The sequence below is a fragment of the Coregonus clupeaformis genome, chromosome 29 (assembly GCF_020615455.1).
Source record: "Coregonus clupeaformis isolate EN_2021a chromosome 29, ASM2061545v1, whole genome shotgun sequence".
NCBI classification, from domain to species: domain Eukaryota; kingdom Metazoa; phylum Chordata; class Actinopteri; order Salmoniformes; family Salmonidae; genus Coregonus; species Coregonus clupeaformis.
In genome coordinates, this window is record NC_059220.1 from 57,847,930 (window position 1) to 57,869,736 (window position 21,807).

At 43.4% G+C, this 21,807-nt stretch overlaps 1 protein-coding gene across 1 annotated transcript in view; it reads right to left on the reverse strand.

The window, feature by feature from the left end:
- Window positions 1-20,459, reverse strand: part of plcg2 (phospholipase C, gamma 2) — a 64,526-nt gene extending 44,067 nt beyond the window's left edge. The window contains exon 1 of the mRNA XM_041890056.2: window positions 20,292-20,459. Within this exon, the coding sequence (XP_041745990.1) occupies window positions 20,292-20,310 (19 nt within the window). The 5' untranslated portion in view covers window positions 20,311-20,459. The remainder of the gene's footprint in view (window positions 1-20,291) is intronic.
- Between the last annotated feature and the right edge of the window lie 1,348 nt (window positions 20,460-21,807).

Here is a 21,807-nt window from a genome sequence, read left to right on the forward strand (position 1 = left end):
GGATGGTATTCTTGGGGTCATAGGCAGCATTCCTCCTCCTCCAAACACGGCGAGTTGAGTTGATGCCAAAGAGCTCGATTTTGGTCTCATCTGACCACAACACTTTCACCCAGTTCTCCTCTGAATCATTCAGATGTTCATTGGCAAACTTCAGACGGGCCTGTATATGTGCTTTCTTGAGCAGGGGGACCTTGCGGGCGCTGCAGGATTTCAGTCCTTCACGGCGTAGTGTGTTACCAATTGTTTTCTTGGTGACTATGGTCCCAGCTACCTTGAGATCATTGACAATATCCTCCCATGTAGTTCTGTGCTGATTCCTCACCATTCTCATGATCATTGCAACTCCACGAGGTGAGATCTTGCATGGAGCCCCGGGCCGAGGGAGATTGACAGTTATTTTGTGTTTCTTCCATTTGCGAATAATCGCACCAACTGTTGTCACCTTCTCACCAAGCTACTTGGCGAGGGTCTTGTAGCCCATTCCAGCCTTGTGTAGGTCTACAATCATGTCCCTGACATCCTTGGAGAGCTCTTTGGTCTTGGCCATGGTGGAGAGTTTGGAATTTGATTGATTGATTGCTTCTGTGGACAGGTGTCTTTTATACAGGTAACAAACTGAGATTAGGAGCACTCCCTTTAAGAGTGTGTTCCTAATCTCATCTCGTTACCTGTATAAAAGACACCTGGGAGCCAGAAATCTTTCTGATTGAGAGGGGGTCAAATACTTATTTCCCTCATTAAAATGCTAATCAATTTATAACATTTTTGACATGCGTTTTTCTGGATGTTTTTGTTGTTATTCTGTCTCTCACTGTTCAAATAAACCTACCATTAAAATTATAGACTGATCATTTCTTTGTCAGTGGGCAAACGTACAAAATCAGCATGGGATCAAATACTTTTTTCCCTCACTGTAAGTGTATGTAAACGTCCGACTTCAACTGTATTTGGAAATTGATAACTTGGTAGCCTACAGATAGATTAGTCTTCTCTTTTCAGCAGGATCCATTTGCTTTACAACCTGTGTTTTCCCCCGATTGTATTTGAAATATTTGCGAAATACTTGTTTTGGCTGCATGCTGTTCCCTGACAGATTTGCTGTGCGTTCCCAACTGTAGGCAAGCCTTGTGATTGGGCCACACACAATCCACAGCTAGGCCATAAAAAAATAAAATAAACTATTGATCCTCCGTGGCTAAATGATAGGCCTACTCCTGGTGTAGTATTCAGAATTATTTTATTTATTTCAGTAACTCTATAACTTTGACAAATGTGTTTCAATTTATTAGGTGTACTGCAGCACCTCCAGCACTGTTCCCGCGGCTATGATTCTATAAGGAAATAAATGATGAAGTGCCACGCTGGAGAGATGAGAGTTGCAGGCTCATGTCTATCAGAGCAGAGAGAGGGAGAGAGTTCATATAAAGTGAATCTCATTCTAGTTCTGTGAGGGATACAGGCGCGCTTCTCTCTCACCACAGCAATAGAGTACCACAGTATGAGTCATAATACCCATAAAACATAGCGGTCAAACAGGGAAATGGTTACATTCGTTTTTCCATCATTCATTTTTCCCATAGGGGATTTTAGAAACACTTAAAATAAGGGCTGTTTTTTTTGTAGGCTTACCCTGGCATGACGTTTTGATAACCGTGTAAATCTGTCTAGGACAAGGTGAATTAGCTCAGCGCTTTCTGTGGTGGTGGGGCAACCAGCAGATAATACGGAGCGTAGGGGCTGGTAATGTTCTCTAGTTGCGCCGTGATTGGATATGTGTTCTGTCACTCACCGCAAAATCTATGGGTAGAGCTCGAAAACTCAAGCCCCTTGGGTGCTGCCATAGTTACATTAGAAGTGCCCATCCAAGAAGGCTCAAGGTCATTGGCCACAGATAAAATGATGTCAAATCACATTATATCTACTGTAGCTTTGATTGGACTGATCATGTCAACATCATACTTTCAAAATCTTAGCTAGCACGCTAGCAGTCATCATCATGAATCAACTTGACAATCCTTTTCAACCCTTGTCATATGAAGAGAAATTATAGATAAAACGAATCGGTGCTCATCGGCCATTGGACATAAACATTACACAACAAGTTGGAAATCGCAAAATTCAACAATGAGTGGTTTGGAAGGAATCAGTAGCTAACTGCAAGCATTGCAAAGCAATCACTAGCCTGCTATTCAGTGGAGTGGGTGTATGGTCCAAGTCTGGGTTTAAGGGTCTCTTTTCCAAGCTTAAAAGGATAAACATTCAACACCATGGGTCAGGAAAGGTGGAATACATTGGCCACGTTGTCAATCCAGCATGACTTCTGCCGCGTTCAAAACAACTGGAAACTCGGAACTGGGAAATCTCAGACTTCCGTGAGTTCAAGACAACTGGGAACTCGGATAAAAACGAGCTCCGACTGGGAAAATACGTTTTGAACGGTCATCCAACTCGGAATTCCAAGTCGGGAACTTGGGCCTCTTTATAGAGCTCCCACCTCAAGATCACTGATGTCATGATTCAACCTTGTTTTCTTCCGACTTCCCAGTTGTCTTGAAAGCACCATCAATCCAGAGAATGCCAGACTTTGATGACAAAATTTGCCCACGAAGGACCGCCACACCACCTTCCTGTTCAAGTGAGCACAGCACAACAAGATGAGTCCAGAAATGTCTTGTATGCTGCTGCATAAATGATGTAATATGCCAGGGAGATATGTATACTGTAGCTAAGAAAGTAGTAATAAGTGTATGTTGTGTAGTAAGCTGTTAGTAGCCCATGTGCCTCACCCTAATAATTTGGTCCCTTTCCCCCTCATAATTTCGTTTACTGTTCAGATTTGGTGGTGCACATGTAGCCTATAACCTGTTTTAGAGAAATGTAATCATCGAATATTGTAAGAGCTTTCATTGTCTGCTTATATGCCCCCTTTATTTATCCTACGGTTCTGACTTGGTGTACAGGGAGAATATAGTAAGAACGGCCCATGTTCTGAATTCTGACGCTATACATTTCAAAAGTGCTGAATAAATTGTTATATTGATTACGTCTATCCTAGCTCGCTCATTAATGTCTTAATCGAAATTACGGATTGCCTCTTATGCGCTCGTCGTCCCCTTATGCCATAGTTTGTACATCTCAATTGTCAGTAAAAAACACATTTGTTTAAGCAAGTCAACCATACCACTGGCTCCAGGCCATCTATAAATCACTGCTAGGCAAATCCCCGCCTTATCTTAGCTCATTGGTCACCATAGCAACACCCACCCGTAGTCTGCGCTCCAGCGGGTATATCTCACTGGTCATCCCCAAAGCCAACACCTCCTTTGGCCGCAATTCCTTCCAGTTCTCTGCTGCCAATGACTGGAACAAACTGCAAAAATCTCTGAAGCTGGAGACGCTTATCTCCCTCACTAACTTTAGGCATCAGTTGTCAGAGCACCTTACCGATCACTGCACCTGTACACAGCCCATCTGAAATTAGCCCGCCCAACTACCTCATCCCTATATTGTTATTTATTTTGCTCATCTGTACCCCAGTATCTCTATTTGCACATCATCTCTTGCACATCATTCCAGTGTTAATACTAAATTGTAATTATTTTGCACTATAGCCTATTTTATTGCCTTACCTCCATAACTTACTAAATTTGCACACTGTATATTAATTGTATTTCTGTTGTATTTTTTTTGATTTTTGTTTTGTTTTACCCCATATGTAACTCTGTGTTGTTGTTTTTATCGCACTGCTATGCTTTATCTTGGCCAGGTCGCAGTTGTAAATGAGAACTTGTTCTCAACTGGTTTACCTGGTTAAATAAAGGTGAAATAAAATAAAAAAAATAAATAAATAAAAAATATCAGCTATGTTTTTTTTAAAGGCAGTAAATTAGGCTGAATGAACTGTTTCGCTGCCAGACAAGGCTCCGCTGATAGCTAGGTGTAGCAGTGGTAAGGATTCACTCCATGGTGCTGAAAAGAAAGCACAGTTTGTCACCATTATAGTGCAATTCAAGTATTGTTTAGTTTTGTGTTGTGTAGTGTAGTGGCTTTGCTGGCATGCATCTTAGTTTTCATTTTTTTGTTTGCACCACCAAGATTTACATGCTAAAATCGCCACTGTGCATGCTGTGTGTAACGGAATTGGCTAGATTGCACGCATGGCGAAAAACAAATGCTAGGGGGCAATGTTGTGATCTCTGGTAGATTTTGATCACTTTTGAGGATGTTCCAGTATTTCAGTACAATGGATTTGACGCGACCAGCACATGGGCTGTACCCGTAGGGGCATTTTGTCCTGGTTTCTATTAGTGCCAGTGAGTAGACTTTGACGTTCAGTCTCTCTAGCATGGTTGAAATTATGTTGAAATTATGTTTAGAATTTGATTATGTTTATCATTGGCAATTGTCTTGCGGTGCAATACATTGCAGGGTTAATGTTCATTACTGTACAATGGTACATATAGTGAGAGGTGGTCTCATTGAGAAGTCAATAGGGTCAACAGCAACCAAAGAAGACAGGTTGAATAGCTATAAAACCAGCTTCCGATCTAAAGGACCCTTGTGCTTGGTCATGTCTAGATGGGATACAGCTTTTGATGTAATTGTTGTTGTTGTTTTTTTGCATTTTAGCTAAAGGTAGAGTCAGCGATATGGACGTAGATGCACAAAGTAAACAACATAGTGGGTCAATTTCTGCAAAAACTAAGAGCTTTGGAGCGCGATGCTAAACTTCTCAGCTGTTTTGGTCCCCGTTAAGAGTGTGTTTGGTCCTCCGTAAGAGTGTGAAGCAAACCTGTGAGCATGCGCAGATACTGTTTTTGACTGTGAGAGCGAAGTCTCGCAATATCTGCGTTGCTGCTCGTGCAACGTCATTTCACTGACTCTCCTGTTTACCTAATTCTCCTAACCTGCTACATTAATTCTCCTAATCTGCTGCGTAAATTCTCCTGACCTGCTACGAAAAGCCAATTTTGACAAAAGCTGTACTTCAGCCAGGAAGCAAAACCACATGTGATGTAAGAGGAAAACCTCTATGGTGTCTAGTTATGTGATAATGCCGAGAAGCCGGTGTTTGGAGGATATATTGGCACGGGTGTTGTTAGTGACAATATATCCTCCAAACACTGGCTTCGAGGGCATTATCACTTGTATACAAGGGGTTACCAACATATTCAAATAATGATTGACATATTTTCATGAAAAATGTTATTTCGATTAATTTATTCATACTATTTTATCCTTCCACGAGATATAGTCCCGACACAAATATTGGGTTGCTACCCAAGCCGGCTGGTCATTCGTTCTATTGGTTCAGTTGCCAGAGACGCAACCCAGTCGTTAAGTATTTTTGTTCTAAATCTATGGACAAGACCCAGTTGTATGTTCTAAATGTTCTCTTGCCATGATGGCTGGCAACATTCTTATCCATGGCTTGCTAGCTAGCCAACTTTGGCTAACACAGTTACATCAAACAGTGCAGCCAGAATAACAGCAAAGTAGCTTCATTTGCGTTTGTTTAAGCTGTTTTCTAGTGATTTCTTTGAGATACATCAATAAAAATGAGCTAATGATGTGCGATTTCGCGTGGCATAGAACATTTGCTCTCTCGCCAGGCCACTGTTCAGAAGAGATGGCCAAACACACAGCTAATACAATCATTTCAAACTGATGCTGGTCTTCTCAAAAAACAGCTGGGCAAAATGTATACAATGTGCTCTGCAATAAGATGACCAGAGTTTAATTTCTAAACCAGTTCTCAAATGTCAGCAGCTGCCCAATACCATGGTGGGCATGCATAATGTTGGATGCATTGGAATATAAGGTATGGAGAATGATCAAGGGTGTAGGATTATAGAAAAAGCAGTTGGGAAATGAATGTTTGAGTTTCAAATACTAAATGTTCAGTGAATGTGAATATATTTAGGTGGGTTAAATGATTAGCCTAACTTTCCTACTAACCTTCTAAAAGTTGGCGATGCCGACTTCTTGACAATCTATTATTCTACTAATAACTATGACTGAGTGTGAGACATGTTTTCCATAATGTATGTTTCATGCATATACATTCAAACAAAGAACACAATCAAATTGAGTGTCTCACCATTTATTGAGTACGGAGACAAATAGCAAAGGTGTCTCAGGCAGTATTTGAAGTATTTAAATATAGTGTAACCTACCAATTAATGCATATAGAGAGAAAGTGCCGTGGGGGCACAATCTTACAATGTTGCAGTCCAGAAAGGAGAGCTTTACCATCTATGCCAAAAGCCTGAGCCTCTAATGGAGACAGTAGAAAACTGTCACCAACACATGCTTCAGTATGCCCCCCCTCTCTCTAGGAGCATTCGTGTGCCCAGGCCCCATAGGTGTATCGAAAGGATCCCACCCTGGTCACCAATGTAGCCAACCGATGTAGAGAGAGAGAAGTGCCTTAACAGAATGCAATCTTAAGATCTTATGGTCCACAGACGAGAACTCTCCCATCTATGACAAATGCCTGGGCTCCTGACAGGGACAATAGAATTTGCATCACTGCATGTTACAATAGTAAAACATAATCTGTTTTCACCTTGTCAAACTGATTCTATATTGAATTTAGTCTTTGAGATGCTCTAACAAGCATGTGTATCTGTAGTTGGTGCTCTTCAACTCTAAAATGCACTAGACTGTGTAGACCAGGGGTGTCAAACTCATTTTAGCTCAGGGGCCACATGGAGGAAAATCTATTCCCAAGTGGGCCGGACCGGAAAAATCATGGTATTTTTTTAATTTTATTTCACCTTTATTTAACCAGGTAAGCCAGTTGAGAACAAGTTCTCATTTACAACTGCGACCTGGCCAAGATAAAGCAAAGCAGTGCGATAAAAACAACACAGAGTTACACATGGGGTAAAAAACATAAAGTCAAAAATACAACAGAAAATATATATACAGTGTGTGCAAATGTAGCAAGTTATGGAGGTAAGGCAATAAATAGGCTATAGTGCAAAATAATTACAATAGTATTAACACTGGAATGCTAGATGTGCAAGAGATTATGTGCAAATAGAGATACTGGGGTGCAAAAGAGCAAAATAAATAACAATATAGGGATGAGGTAGTTGGGTGGGCTAATTTCAGATGCGCTGTGTACAGGTGCAGTGATCGGTAAGGTGCTCTGACAACTGATGCTTAAAGTTAGTGAGGGAGATAAGAGTCTCCAGCTTCAGAGATTTTTGCAATTAGTTCCAGTCATTGGCAGCAGAGAACTGAAAGGAATGGCGGCCAAAGGAGGTGTTGGCTTTGGGAATGACCAGTGAGATATACCTGCTGGAGCGCAGACTACGGGTGGGTGTATATATAACTTAAAAACAACAACTTCAGATTGTTTTCTTTGTTTTAATACGATCAACATACAACATAAAGCTGGAGCCTGAGGACAGTGTGTCCAAAATAGTACAAGCACAACATCACTATTGATCATAAAACACGTCAAGTTTATTTGAAAATTCTAAAGAAAAAGAACACACAAACACACAATGCCTCAGTGATTAACATAACTGTTTCACAGATCACAGAACTATATCAGGGTGTCATTTCTCAGGCAGAAATGTAGATAAAAATAATGAAATCCTGTTCCCCAAACAAGTGCAAGAACCACAGAGTCAAGAATAGGTTAAATATACAAATAAAATAAAATCAATAAAAAACAATAGCACATCAACAAAAAAACATATAAACATAAAGCTGGAGCCTGAGGACAGTGTCCAAAAGCACATCACTATTAATCATAAAACACCTCAAGTTATTTGAAAGTTCTGAGGACAAAGAACACACAAACACACAATGCCTCAGTGATTCACAGAAGTATATCACAGAACTATATCAGGGTGTCATTTCTCAGGCAGAAATGAAGATAAAAATAATGAAATCCTGTTCCCCAAACAAGTGCAAGAACCACAGAGTCAAGAATAGGTTAAATATACAAATAAAATCAATTAAAAACAATAGCACATCAACATAAAAACATATAAACATAAATCTGAAAGCGTTGCTCAAACTCCCGTAACAGTCCCGTTATTTTATCTTTGAACCGCTTCATGTCTGCCACATGTTGGGTCGCGCACACATTTTTCAGACAGGGGAAGTGAGCTGCATCACCACCGGCAAGTTGCGTCTCCCACAATGACAGCTTCAACTTGAAAGAACGTATGCTGTCATAATACTGCGTGACAACTTTGTTGCGCCCTTGCAGCTGTTTGTTCAAGTTATTCAGGTGCTCTGTAACATCCACCATAAATGCAAGGTCCTGCATCCATTCTGCGGAATGAAATTCTAACACTGGTTTGCCCTTTTCTTCCATGAACTGTTCAATTTCTTCTCGTAAATCAAAGAAACGCCTCAGCACAGCACCTCGGCTTAACCATCTTACCTCAGTGTGGTATGGCAGGCCATAGATGTGGTCTTTCTCTCTGAGAAGGCTGTCAAACTGACGGTGATTCAGGCTTCTGGATCGGATGAAATTAACAGTTTGGATGACCACCTTCATGACGTTATCCATCTTTAATGACTTGCAACACAAAGCCTCCTGGTGCAAAATACAGTAAAAAGTCAAAAAATCACGTCCTCCATTTGCAGATTGCACTTTCTCTCTGAACTTTGTCACAACGCCTGCTTTTTTCCCAATCATTGAGGGCGCACCATCTGTAGCCAGGCTGACAGCGCGGGACCAGTCCACTCCGACCCTGTCCAGCGCGCCGACGAGTGCGGTAAAAATATCAGCTGCTGTCGTTGTATCTGTCATCGGCACCAACTCCACGAACTCCTCGGTGACGGTCAATGTGTCATCAACTCCGCGGATGAAAATGGCCAGTTGTGCAACATCTGTAATGTCCGTGCTTTCATCAATTGCAACCGAAAACGCAATAAATGACTTTACTTTTTGCTTCAACTGGCTGTCCAAATCCACTGAAGGATCGGAAATCCTGTCTGCAACTGTGTTTCTTGTCAGGCTGATATTTGCAAAAGCCTGCCGCTTTTCAGGGCACACAATCTCCGCTGCCTTCATCATGCATGTTTTTACAAATTCACCCTCACTAAATGGTTTTGAAGCCACTGCGATTTCATTAGCAATGAGGTAGCTACCTTTCACTGCAGCATCTGGTGGCGCAGTGGTCGGGAGAGGTTGTGTTTTCTCTAGCAGGAGGTAAGCTTGGCTTCTTATATGATGTTGAGTAAAGCTTAAACCATGCATTTAGATTGTAGGTAGGTATTGTAGTCAGGTATTATAGGTAGTTTACTTAGGTAGTTATTGTAGGTTATTGTAGGTTATTGTAGGTAATTATTGTAGGTAAGTATTGTATTTGGCGGACCCCGGCAAAGCACGAGTGCTAGCTAACCCACTACTTGGACCAACAAAGCTAGCTAGCTAGCGGGTAGCTACTGGTAACTTTTAGCAACTGTGGTTAGTTGTTTCCAATGTTATTTCACGCTTAAGAGTACCTGTAATTGAGCCAGCTAGCTACCTACCATTCAGCTGTTTTTCTAACCTCATTATCCGAGGCATTAACGTTAGGTGGTTGGTGGCTGCTGTACTTAATTACAGCTACTGATTGCAGTGTGCCACCCAGTTAGCTGGCGTTGGGTAAGTTTGGCTTTATACATAGCTTGGGCTTTGTCGAGTAAGGCTTAAACTATGTATTTAGATTGTAGTCAGGTATTATAGGTAGGCATCGTGGGCTGTATATTATTAGGTATTATAGGTAGGCATCGTGGGCTGTTGTGGGTAGTTGTTGTATGTAGTTATTGTAGGTTACTTTTGTATTCGGCGGTGCCGGGTGTAGCACGAAGCTAGCTAGCTAACTCACCTCTTGGACTAGCTGGCTAGTAGCTATTAGCAACGGCAGCAACTAAATACAATATCCTTTTAGCCAGCTACATTCGTTCGCAGCGACGCCGTTTTTCAAACAAAGTCAACACAGCAGCCATTGCTAGCTAGCCAACACTACCAGCTGGCTGTACTGTGGTAGCTAAATACAATATCTTTGTGCTAGCTAGCCAACGTTTAATCATTGCTGCGTTATGAAAGAACTAGACACGGACACAAATTATCTGTTTAGTGTGTTAACACACTATTGGTAGTTTGTTGTAACCAAGTATTGGTGCTAAACTGTGTGTTATTGGATGCTAGCATGCTAGTTAGCTAGCTGAATAAAGTAAGTTGAGTCTAGTCCTTGAAACATTGAACCGCTGTAGTTTACAACAATTCTAATTTCTAAAGTGGAAGTTGGGAGAGTTTTATTCGGGTGGTTCAGTAAAACAATTATAGTTTCTGAGGTGGAAGTTGGGAGAGTTATATTTTTTTGGTGAGGGAGGCCTTGCTCTCTCCTTTCCCAGATGTTTAGCTCATTTCATTCCGATCTCCTCTGCATTATTGTAGCCATCTGCTACAGCCTGTCAACTATGCCTCTGCCTATCCCTGTTCTCTCCTCTCCGCACAGGCTACACAAACGCCTCACACCGCGTGGCTGCTGCCTCTCTAACCTGGTGGTCCCTGCACGCACGACCCACATGGAGTTCCAGGTCTCAGGCAGCCTCTGGAACTGCCGTTCTGCTGCCAACAAGGCTGACTTCATCCCAGCCTATGCTACCCTCCAGTCCCTCGACTTCCTGGCGCTGACGGAAACATGGATTACCACTGAAAACACTGCTACTCCTACTGCTCTCTCCTCGTCTGACCATGTGTTCTCGCATACCCCGAGAGCATCTGGTCAGAGGGGTGGTGGCACTGGAATCCTCATCTCTCCCAAGTGGTCATTCTCAATTTTTCCCCTAACCCATCTGTCTATCTCCTCATTTGAATTCCACGCTGTCACAGTCACTAGCCCATTTAAGCTTAATATCCTTGTCATCTATCGCCCTCCAGGTTCCCTTGGAGAGTTCATCAATGAGCTTGACGCCTTGATAAGTTCCTTTCCTGAGGATGGCTCACCCTTCACAGTTTTGGGGGATTTCAACCTCCCTACGTCTACATTTGACTCATTTCTCTCTGCCTCCTTCTTTCCACTCCTCTCCTCTTTTGACCTCACCCTCTCACCGTCCCCCCTACTCACAAGGCAGGCAATACGCTTGACTTCATCTTTACTAGATGTTGCTCTTCTACTAATCTCACTGCAACTCCCCTCCATGTCTCCGACCACTACTTTGTATCCTTTTCTCTCTCGCTCTCCTCCAACACTACCCACTCTGCCCCTACACAGATGGTAACGCGCCGCCGCAACCTTCGCTCTCTCTCTCCCACTACTCTCTCCTCTTCCATCCTATCATCTCTTCCCTCTGCTCAATCCTTCTCCCTCCAATCTCCTGATTCTGCCTCCTCAACCCTCCTCTCCTCCCTTTCTGCATCCTTTGACTCCCTGTGTCCCCTATCCTCCCGGCCGGCTCGGTCCTCCCCTCCAGCTCCGTGGTTTGACGACTCATTGCGAGCTCACAGAACAGAGCCATGGGCAGCTGAGCGGAAATGGAAGAAAACTAAACTCCCTGCCGACCTGGCATCTTTTCACTCCCTCCTCTCTACATTTTCGTCATCTGTTTCTGCTGCTAAGGCCACTTTCTACCACTCTAAATTCCAAGCATCTGCCTCTAACCCTAGGAAGCTCTTTGCCACATTCTCCTCACTGGTGAATCCTCTCGCCCCCCTCCCTCTCTGTGGATGACTTCGTCAACCACTTTGAAAAGAAGGTTGACGACATCCGATCCTCGTTTGTTAAGTCTAATGACACTGCTGGTCCTGCTCACACTGCCCTACCCTATGCTTTGACTTCTTTCTCCCCTCTCTCTCCAGATAAAATCTTGCGACTAGTGACTGCAGGCCGCCCAACAACCTGCCCGCTTGACCCCATCCCCTCCTCTCTTCTCCAGACCATCTCCGGTGACCTTCTCCCCTACCTCACCTCGCTGATCAACTCATCCTTGACCGCTGGCTATGTCCCTTCCGTCTTCAAGAGAGCGAGAGTTGCACCCCTTCTCAAAAAAACCAACACTCGATCCCACTGATGTCAACAACTACAGACCAGTATCCCTTCTTTCTTTTCTTTCCAAAACTATTGAGCGTGCCGTCTTTAGCCAACTCTCTTGCTATCTCTCTCAGAATGACCTTCTTGATCCAAACCAGTCAGGTTTCAGGACTGGTCATTCAACTGAGACTGCTCTTCTCTGTGTCACGGAGGCTCTCCGCACTGCTAAAGCTAACTCTCTCTCCTCTGCTCTTGTCCTTCTAGACCTGTCTGCTGCCTTTGATACTGTGAACCATCAGATCCTCCTCTCCACCCTCTCCGAGCTGGGCATCTCCGGCGCGGCTCACTCCTGGATTGCGTCCTACCTGACCGGTCGCTCCTACCAAGTGGCGTGGCGAGAAGCTGTCTCCGCACCACGTGCTCTCACCACTGGTGTCCCCCAGGGCTCAGTTCTAGGCCCTCTCCTTTTCTCCCTATACACCAAGTCACTTGGCTCTGTCATATCCTCACATGGCCTCTCCTATCATTGCTACGCTGACGATACACAACTAATCTTCTCCTTTCCCCCTTCTGATAACCAGGTGGCGAATCGCATCTCTGCATGTCTGGCAGACATGTCAGTATGGATGACGGATCACCACCTCAAGCTGAACCCTGGCAAGACGGAGCTGCTCTTCCTCCCGGGGAAGGACTGCCCGTTCCATGATCTCGCCATCACGGTTGACAACTCCGTTGTGTCCTCCTCCCAGAGTGCGAAGAGCCTTGGCGTGACCCTGGACAACACCCTGTCGTTCTCCGCTAACATCAAGGCGGTGACCCGATCCTGCAGGTTCATGCTCTACAACATTCGGAGAGTACGACCCTGCCTTACACAGGAAGCGGCACAGGTCCTAATCCAGGCACTTGTCATCTCCCGTCTGGATTACTGCAACTCACTGTTGGCTGGGCTCCCTGCCTGTGCCATTAAACCCCTACAACTCATCCAGAATGCCGCAGCCCGTCTGGTGTTCAACCTTCCCAAGTTCTCTCACGTCACCCCCCTCCTCCGCACACTCCACTGGCTTCCAGTTGAAGCTCGCATCCGTTACAAGACCATGGTGCTTGCCTATGGAGCAGTGAGGGGAACGGCACCTCCGTACCTTCAGGCTCTGATCAGTCCCTACACCCAAACGAGGGCATTGCGTTCATCCACCTCTGGCCTGCTGGCTCCCCTTCCTCTGCGGAAGCATAGTTCCCGCTCAGCCCAGTCAAAACTGTTCGCTGCTCTGGCACACCAATGGTGGAACAAGCTCCCTCACGACGCCAGGACAGCGGAGTCACTCACCACCTTCCGGAGACATTTGAAACCCCACCTCTTTAAGGAATACCTGGGATAGGATAAAGTAATCCTTCTACCCCCCCACAGAAAAAAAATAATAATAAAAAATAATATTTTGGAAAGTGGTTATCCCACTGGCTATAGGGTGAATGCACCAATTTGTAAGTAGCTCTGGATAAGAGCGTCTGCTAAATGACGTAAATGTGCCCTTGAGCAAGGCACTTAACCCTAATTGCTCCTGTAAGTCGCTCTGGATAAGAGCGTCTGCTAAATGACTAAAATGTAATGTAATGTCTCGGCTGTGAGTAAACACAGACTGCTGTTTCTTCCGACCCGCCAACAGTTCATTCACCTTCTCTCATCTCCGCTGTCCTTGAAAGTTGTCATATTTGTCGGCATGAAGACTCACATAGTGGCGACGAAGGTTATATTCTTTCAGCACTGCAACATGCTCTGAACACACCAAACATACAGCTTTCCCATTCAATTCAGGGAATAAATAGGATGACCATTTTTCTTGGAACACTCTGCACTCTGCGTCCACTTTTCTCTTTTTTGACAGAGACATATTGGGGCAATGAGGGTGCCAAAGCACATAATGTTAAAAGTAGAAGCCGTAATAAATATCGCGGGCAAAACAAAGTAGCTCATTGGCTGCACGTGCTTGACCTACTTGCTCTGCCCCGGTATAAACAGTTTGCTTGCTTAACACAATTGCTATTGCGCCATCCAGTGGACGCAATTGGAACAGCAGTTTATTTTATTGAAAAATTGCAGCGCATTTTTTATACTTTACAAAATTATTAATATATATATATATATATATTTTTTTTTTTTATCATCTCGCGGGCCGGATTAAACCCGTTTGCGGGCCTGATCCGGCCCGCGGGCCGGACGTTTGACACCCCTGGTGTAGACTGTATAAGACAAAACCCAAAGAAAAGACAACAGGCAAATGCATATGTGGTCTCAATGAGTTACATGCATACAATAATACGATTATTGTGGATAGTCAGATTAATATAATAGTTCATTTAAAACATTTATATGCTTTGCAAGAAGAATGATTTCCCTAATAATTATGTTTACATGGACACATCTGAAATCAGGCTACCTGATGGTACTTAAATAAATGCAGAAAATCACCAATCAAAATAAACGTTTTACCACAATGTCCATGTTATTTTTGCGAAGCATTTTTTATAGGCAAACCTGTAACGTCCAGTAATGGATACCAACAATCATTGGTTATACACTATCACATTATCTGGTGTACAATCTGTAGCCAACTCCAACTATGCCTATTGGCAGGGATGTGTAATTTCTTTTTTGAAATTAATGAGTCCTGCCTTGATGACTGTGTACCATCTTTACAATACTTGTCCTATTGATTTTTGTAGTCTTAAATTATTACTTGGAATCAGTGGCGGCTCCTGAAAAAATTCTCAGGGGGGGCAATTTTTCTGATGATTTAGGTGACCTACACACATTTTAAAAAAGATATGTCCAGCAACAACATGAAGACAGGGGCAGCATATAAGTCAATACCAGAAGCATTTATTGACTGATCTCAAAAGTGTTGGCTTACAAAAGCAAAATAAGTTATCACAGTAAAAATAATCAAGGGTGTTCTTTCACATTCCTCAACACTGCATAAACAATATGCATTTCCATAAAACACATCATCTAATTGTGCCACAAAGTTGACAAGTCCAAGAAAAATACCAGGGTTGGTGGAGCCCTCAGTTTCATCTTTGCCTCGCAAAGCTAACTCAAACACTCCGCAAAACTTCACACACTGGATTAGCCGGCTGAGGATGTGGCGGTTCTTGCTAATCTCATCGTTGTGGCGGCGGACAGCTAGCCTGTATCCCTCATCCAGTTGAGTGGCAATGTTCACTCTCCCCAAAGCAGACAATCTCAAACAGCTATCCATGTGGGTCTTTGACAGCTCATGTTCCTTAATCTTTTCTGAAAGATGGTGCATGTCCGTTACACCAGTCGCTGTCCAAGCGGTGCCGTCTGCCGTGCCGCCTTCAGGGTGAAAGAGTAAGCAGGGGTAGAAGAAGACTGCATTAGCTACATCGCAGCCTGCTAGCCAGGTTTTTCGTTCGTACCAATTTTTGGAAAATCCTCGGGTGTAGGACTTTCCCCCTTTAGTAGAAACCTGTTGAATTATTAAATTTGGTCTGGGAGGTCCTAATTGTTTCGTTGCCAATTTATCTTGATTTGTTAGCCGACAAAAAGGAACTTCTTTCAAAGAGACAATCGAGTTGCACTGAACGCTAGCCATCTTGACAGTAGTACGTGAATTGATTGACGCTGCTACCCGCTCTTTTCTTAGTTACGTTCATTGTTATGTTACGTATGACGAAAGCGCGTAAGTGCAAGCCCTCCCGGAACCCATAGAGATTGTATTGAAAGCTCTGATATTTGAAAAAAAAAGATTTTACATGAGAGTCTATGAGAGACTTCTGGGGCGATTTTCAACCTGACTGAAATCGCCCCAAAAGGGGCGGGGCCATTTGAAGCACGACTTTAGCCTGATTGGACATTTAGTGGCAGATCAGACGTCTAGATTATAACACTGATAACTACTGTTGACGTGATATAATTGATTAGAAAAAAAATCCCTTCCTTTTCCCGTTTGGCAGTGCGTCGCCCATATCGCCCTAATGAACACACCGCCCCTGCTTGGAATAATGATAGCTAAAGGTCCCTGTCCCAGAATGACATGCTAGTGATAAAGCTATCTGCTCCTGCTAGCTAGCAAAAGGTATACTTGTTGTAGCTACAGTAGCTAACTACATTGCTAAGGTTACTGCATTCTAAGCAAAGTTGGAATACTTATTTTACAGCTTGCATTGATGGTATCATGTTTCTATAACTAAATAGATTACAAATATAACAAAGACTTTACACAGCAGTTTCTTCTTCTTCTTCATTGGAGTTTAACGGCGGTTGGCATCCAATATGTTGCATTACCACCACTAACTGGACTATAGTATACAGTGAGGGAAAAAAGTATTTGATCCCCTGCTGATTTTATATTTTTGCCCACTGACAAAAAAAAGATCAGTCTATAATTTTAATGGTAGGTTTATTTGAACAGTGAGAGACAGAATAACAAAAAAAAAATCCAGAAAAATGCATGTCAAAAATGTTATAAATTGATTTGCATTTTAATGAGGGAAATAAGTATTTGACCCCCTCTCAATCAGAAAGATTTCTGGCTCCCAGGTGTATTTTATACAGGTAACGAGCTGAGATTAGGAGCACACTCTTAAAGGGAGTGCTCCTAATCTCAGCTTGTTACCTGTATAAAAAGACACCTGTCCACAGAAGCAATCAATCAATCAGATTCCAAACTCTCCACCATGGCCAAGACCAAAGAGCTCTCCAAGGATGTCAGGGACAAGATTGTAGACCTACACAAGGCTGGAATGGGCTACAAGACCATCGCCAAGCAGCTTGGTGAGAAGGTGACAACAGTTGGTGCGATTATTCGCAAATGGAAGAAACACAAAATAACTGTCAATCTCCCTCGGCCTGGGGCTCCATGCAAGATCTCACCTCGTGGAGTTGCAATGATCATGAGAACGGTGAGGAATCAGCCCAGAACTACACAGGAGGATCTTGTCAATGATCTCAAGGCAGCTGGAACCATAGTCACCAAGAAAACAATTGGTAACACACTACGCCGTGAAGGACTGAAATCCTGCAGCGCCCGCAAGGTCCCACTGCTCAAGAAAGCACATATACAGGCCTGTCTGAAGTTTGCCAATGAACATCTGAATGATTCAGAGGAAAACTGGGTGAAAGTGTTGTGGACAGATGAGACCAAAATCGAGCTCTTTGGCATCAACTCAACTCGCCGTGTTTGGAGGAGGAGGAATGCTGCCTATGACCCCAAGAACACCATCCCCACCGTCAAACATGGAGGTGGAAACATTATGCTTTGGGGGTGTTTTTCTGCTAAGGGGACAGGACAACTTCACCGCATCAAAGGGACGATGGACGGCGCCATGTACCATCAAATCTTGGGTGAGAACCTCCTTCCCTCAGCCAGGGCATTGAAAATGGGTCGTGGATGGGTATTCCAGCATGACAATGACCCAAAACACACGGCCAAGGCAACAAAGGAGTGGCTCAAGAAGAAGCACATTAAGGTCCTGGAGTGGCCTAGCCAGTCTCCAGACCTTAATCCCATAGAAAATCTGTGGAGGGAGCTGAAGGTTCGAGTTGCCAAACGTCAGCCTCAAAACCTTAATGACTTGGAGAAGATCTGCAAAGAGGAGTGGGACAAAATCCCTCCTGAGATGTGTGCAAACCTGGTGGCCAACTACAAGAAACGTCTGAACTCTGTGATTGCCAACAAGGGTTTTGCCACCAAGTACTAAGTCATGTTTTGCAGAGGGGTCAAATACTTATTTCCCTCATTAAAATGCAAATCAATTTATACAATTTTTGACATGCGTTTTTCTGGATTTTTTTGTTTTTATTCTGTCTCTCACTGTTCAAATAAACCTACCATTAAAATGATAGACTGATCATGTCTTTGTCAGTGGGCAAATGTACAAAATCAGCAGGGGATCAAATACTTTTTTCCCTCACTGTAAATCCATTATACTTTGTGATACAAAATGGGAAAAGGGGACAAGGAAAAAAAACACCCTTCCAACTAAATCCACTACCCCATTCCACTACTTCTACCCTATCTGCATCTGCACCATGCCAACGGCCTGGGAGGATGGGACACCACCCACCACTCAACACACCCTGTAACTCTTCTGAAGTCAAATCTCGTACACACAAGCACTTCTCTGCAGCTGTCACCACAACATCTATTTTCTGTGATTTACGTTCCATTTCTGCGGTACAGTTGATACCCATTGCTATGAGCGCTAAGAAGCCAACCTTACTGAAGCATATATCACTCGTTGGCCTATCCCTCTGAACTGGCACAGATCTACTGCTCAGAGGGATCCTCTCAGGATCCCTCACCCTTGACCCATCCTCCTCTACTTTCTTCACTGCCTCAGCATACAACGCCTTCTGCACAACTCAACCTGCCTCTCTGGCACTGGACACTTCTGATCCCCAGCAACATGGGCACCCGTACAGTTGACACACACAACTTTTTCCACCAAAACTAAACAATCCTCTGTCCCATGTCCTCCTGCACACTTCTCACATCTTGGAATCTCCCTCCTACACACTGCTGTGACATGACCATAAACGTGGCAACTGAAACACTGCAGTGGATTGGGCACAAAAGCTCTAACAGGATAACTCTTATATCCTAACATGACTTTGTAGGTTAAAGACTGATTCAAACCTCAAAAGGACAGACTGTGACACCTCTGTTTCACCACGTTCCCCACCGGGTCTGCGTCACACCAAATGATGGGCGTCACAAACACCAGGTATCTTCAACTTCAATTGCTCCACCTCTACACTTAACGCTACCCCAGAAATCATCCTTTCAATAGTGCCCTATTCCTAAGAGCAAAGCAAGAAACAGATATTGACCAGAGTTGCGTGGCATCGCTGTACCTTCACCGATTTAACAGTACTTTTCCACCAAACCTGATACCACATATGGATCAGCCAAAAGGTCTGGATCCACTTTCTCCAAGAATCTCACTCCCACTGGGCAAAACTCATCTTTATCATAACCATGTCCATCGATACAAGGCTCGGGCTCTGAGCTCCTCACCACACTTTCCACCTCACTTAAATCTCCCTCATTCACTTCCATTTCACCTCCAGAACTCAGTCTGGCGGACATCTCACTCTGTTTGTACTTGACCCCAGTCTTCTTCGACACACCATCTGCTTTTTTATCGCCATCTACATCAAATTCTAATTCAACCTCTGCTTTCCTCATTCTCTACGACCTCTTCTTCCTCTTTTTCCTCCTCCGAAATCCACCTTTCCGTGTCCCTGTCCCAATATTCCTCTTGTCCTGGCTTTGCTAGCGGCCCGGTGGCATCCCGACGTAACTCCATCTCATAATCGTCCTGCTCACCCCCCGGAAACATGTCTTCTCCGGGCGCCACATTTTGAGAGCATGAGCAGTGCCACAACTACTTCCCTGCCCACACTCCCATAGCAGTTGGTCGGACAGAGATCTCGCTCAAGCTGTAACCAGCTGTGTTTAGTACCTTAGATACGGAGAACGTGATTGGCAGACGTGATCAGCAGAGATGGTACCTGGATAGTACACAAAGTTTTTTATTAATTGTATTTAATTTTTTAGGGGGTGCTGTAGCACCCTCAGTACCCCTACTTCCTGTGGCTATGGGTTAGCGGTTTAGTACTTGCCAGTGTTTGCCTGTCCAGCTAGCAAACATAAAAGTAAGAATTTAGAAAACATTTACAATAATTGACATTGCCAACAAAAGGAAATGTGTTCAGAATAAATACATATATAGAATATGTTTTTAAAAAACAGCTCCTTCCTTGCCAGGGACCGATCAACTTGAAAACTAAAGCAGATATGATGCTTTGGCCACTGATCTATAGGCTTCGGCCCACCACCTATCACAAAATATACTTAATTTAATCCATGCTCGAAATAATACAAAGGGTGACAGTGCAAGGTGCAAAATAAAAACTAGCAAACATTTCGGCCTTATGCCTTCATATGTGCTGTACAAAGCATTGATTACGTCTCCTTGCCATTATCATTCTCCTGATTATGTTTTTGTTAACGTATGATGGATGTTCATGGGTCACCGGTTTGCCCGGGAGGGGGTCCCTGGGCAAGAAAAGGTTGAAGTCCCATGGAATAGGGTACTGACACTAACAGTGATTGTGATAAAAATAACAAAGGACTGTATGAATATAAACAAACATGTTGCCTGAACATGTAATATAACCCAGTAATAAGATTACAGGGAATAATAGCAACTACTACAAACAGTAATAGTAAACACACACAAATCTCAGCCATAACAACAATAACCACTACTCACTTTTACCCGCGCACTCCATGAACACACTGCCGTAAATCCGTAAATACACCGCTTATGTGCACTGAAAGGAACAGCCATTGGGACTGACTGTATATATAGGGATGCAAGAGCATCGTGCCTTATTAGCTGGTGCATATGTCCTTAGCCAATCAGAGGGTGAATGATCAGCTCATTTACAGAGTATGGGGCAACTGGGCACCAGCTGCTTGGCTGAGACCGCGGGCTGTGCGCTGATCGATATTTCCTCACTTGAGGAGAGCCAGACTCAGCCGAGCCAATCATAAACAATTGCGCACAACAAAAACCAGTCAATTAAATAGTGTCTTGCAGCGCCCTCAGCAGGGGGAATTCTCTACCACAGTGTAGTAATGTCTGTATTTCATAAACGAATGCTATTTTTTGTCAAATATGGTTGCAAAATATGGTTGCTGTTGAGTCAAGACATCTATCTAGTAGTCCATGATTAAAGTGGGGAATAATTTAGCATTTTGTTTACTACATTTTATATACATTTATTCTATATAATTGGACATAAAACTGTCAGACTAACAGAACATTCTCTGAAGAGCAGCCTTGTTTCCATTGGACGGCCACTGCTATTCCCTTATTCGCCAGAAGAGTGTGCAAAGGAGCACATAAAAACGGAACCAGTGTGCTTAGCATCAGCTCATATTGAAACAGTAGTAGACTATGAAAAACGCCTTTTAAGGGCACGATTTACGGTGTGAGTGGGCTGGGTGTGTTATCAAGTCGGATGCAGTACAATGGGCGCTATCCTCTGTTCAGGCGTTGCTGACGCATGCCAGATCATACAACGCCTAGATAGGTATTTTAAACCTGCAATATGTAACTTTTTGGGCGTCCCGACCAAATTCACATAGAAATGTTAGTTATAAATCTGTAATTCTCATTAAAAGCAAGTCTAAGAAGCGGTATATCTGTTGTATGTGTACTATTTCTATGCTTCCTGTTCTTCAATTTCATTTTTGTGTCTTTTAGTTTCGGTTTTGTACACCAGCTTCAAACAGCTGAAAATACAATATTTTGGGTTAATGAATAGATATGTCACAGCGGTTTAGATGGTTCAATGATTCTCTACACTATACTTGATTGTTTTGTCACACACTGAAATTAGGCGAATTATTAGAATTTTAGCAAACGGGAAATGGCTGAGTGATTTCTGCATAGTGCATCTTTAAGTATCACTATCAGCTAACCACATCATATGTTATAGCAATCTGTCAGTCGATGACATGCTGTATCGCATTAGACTGTTCTCAGGGCAGATATGCCGGTTTTGACTAGCAGCCAACTTGACACAACTGTGGGAAGCATTGGAGTCAACATTTGCCAGCATCTCTGTGGAACGTTTTCGACACCTTGTAGAGTCCATGCCCCGACGAATTGAGGCTGTTCTGAGGGCAAAAGGGTGTGCAACTCAATCTTTAAGTATCACTATCAGCTAACCACATCATATGTTATAGCAATCTGTAAGTCGATGACACGCTGTATCGCA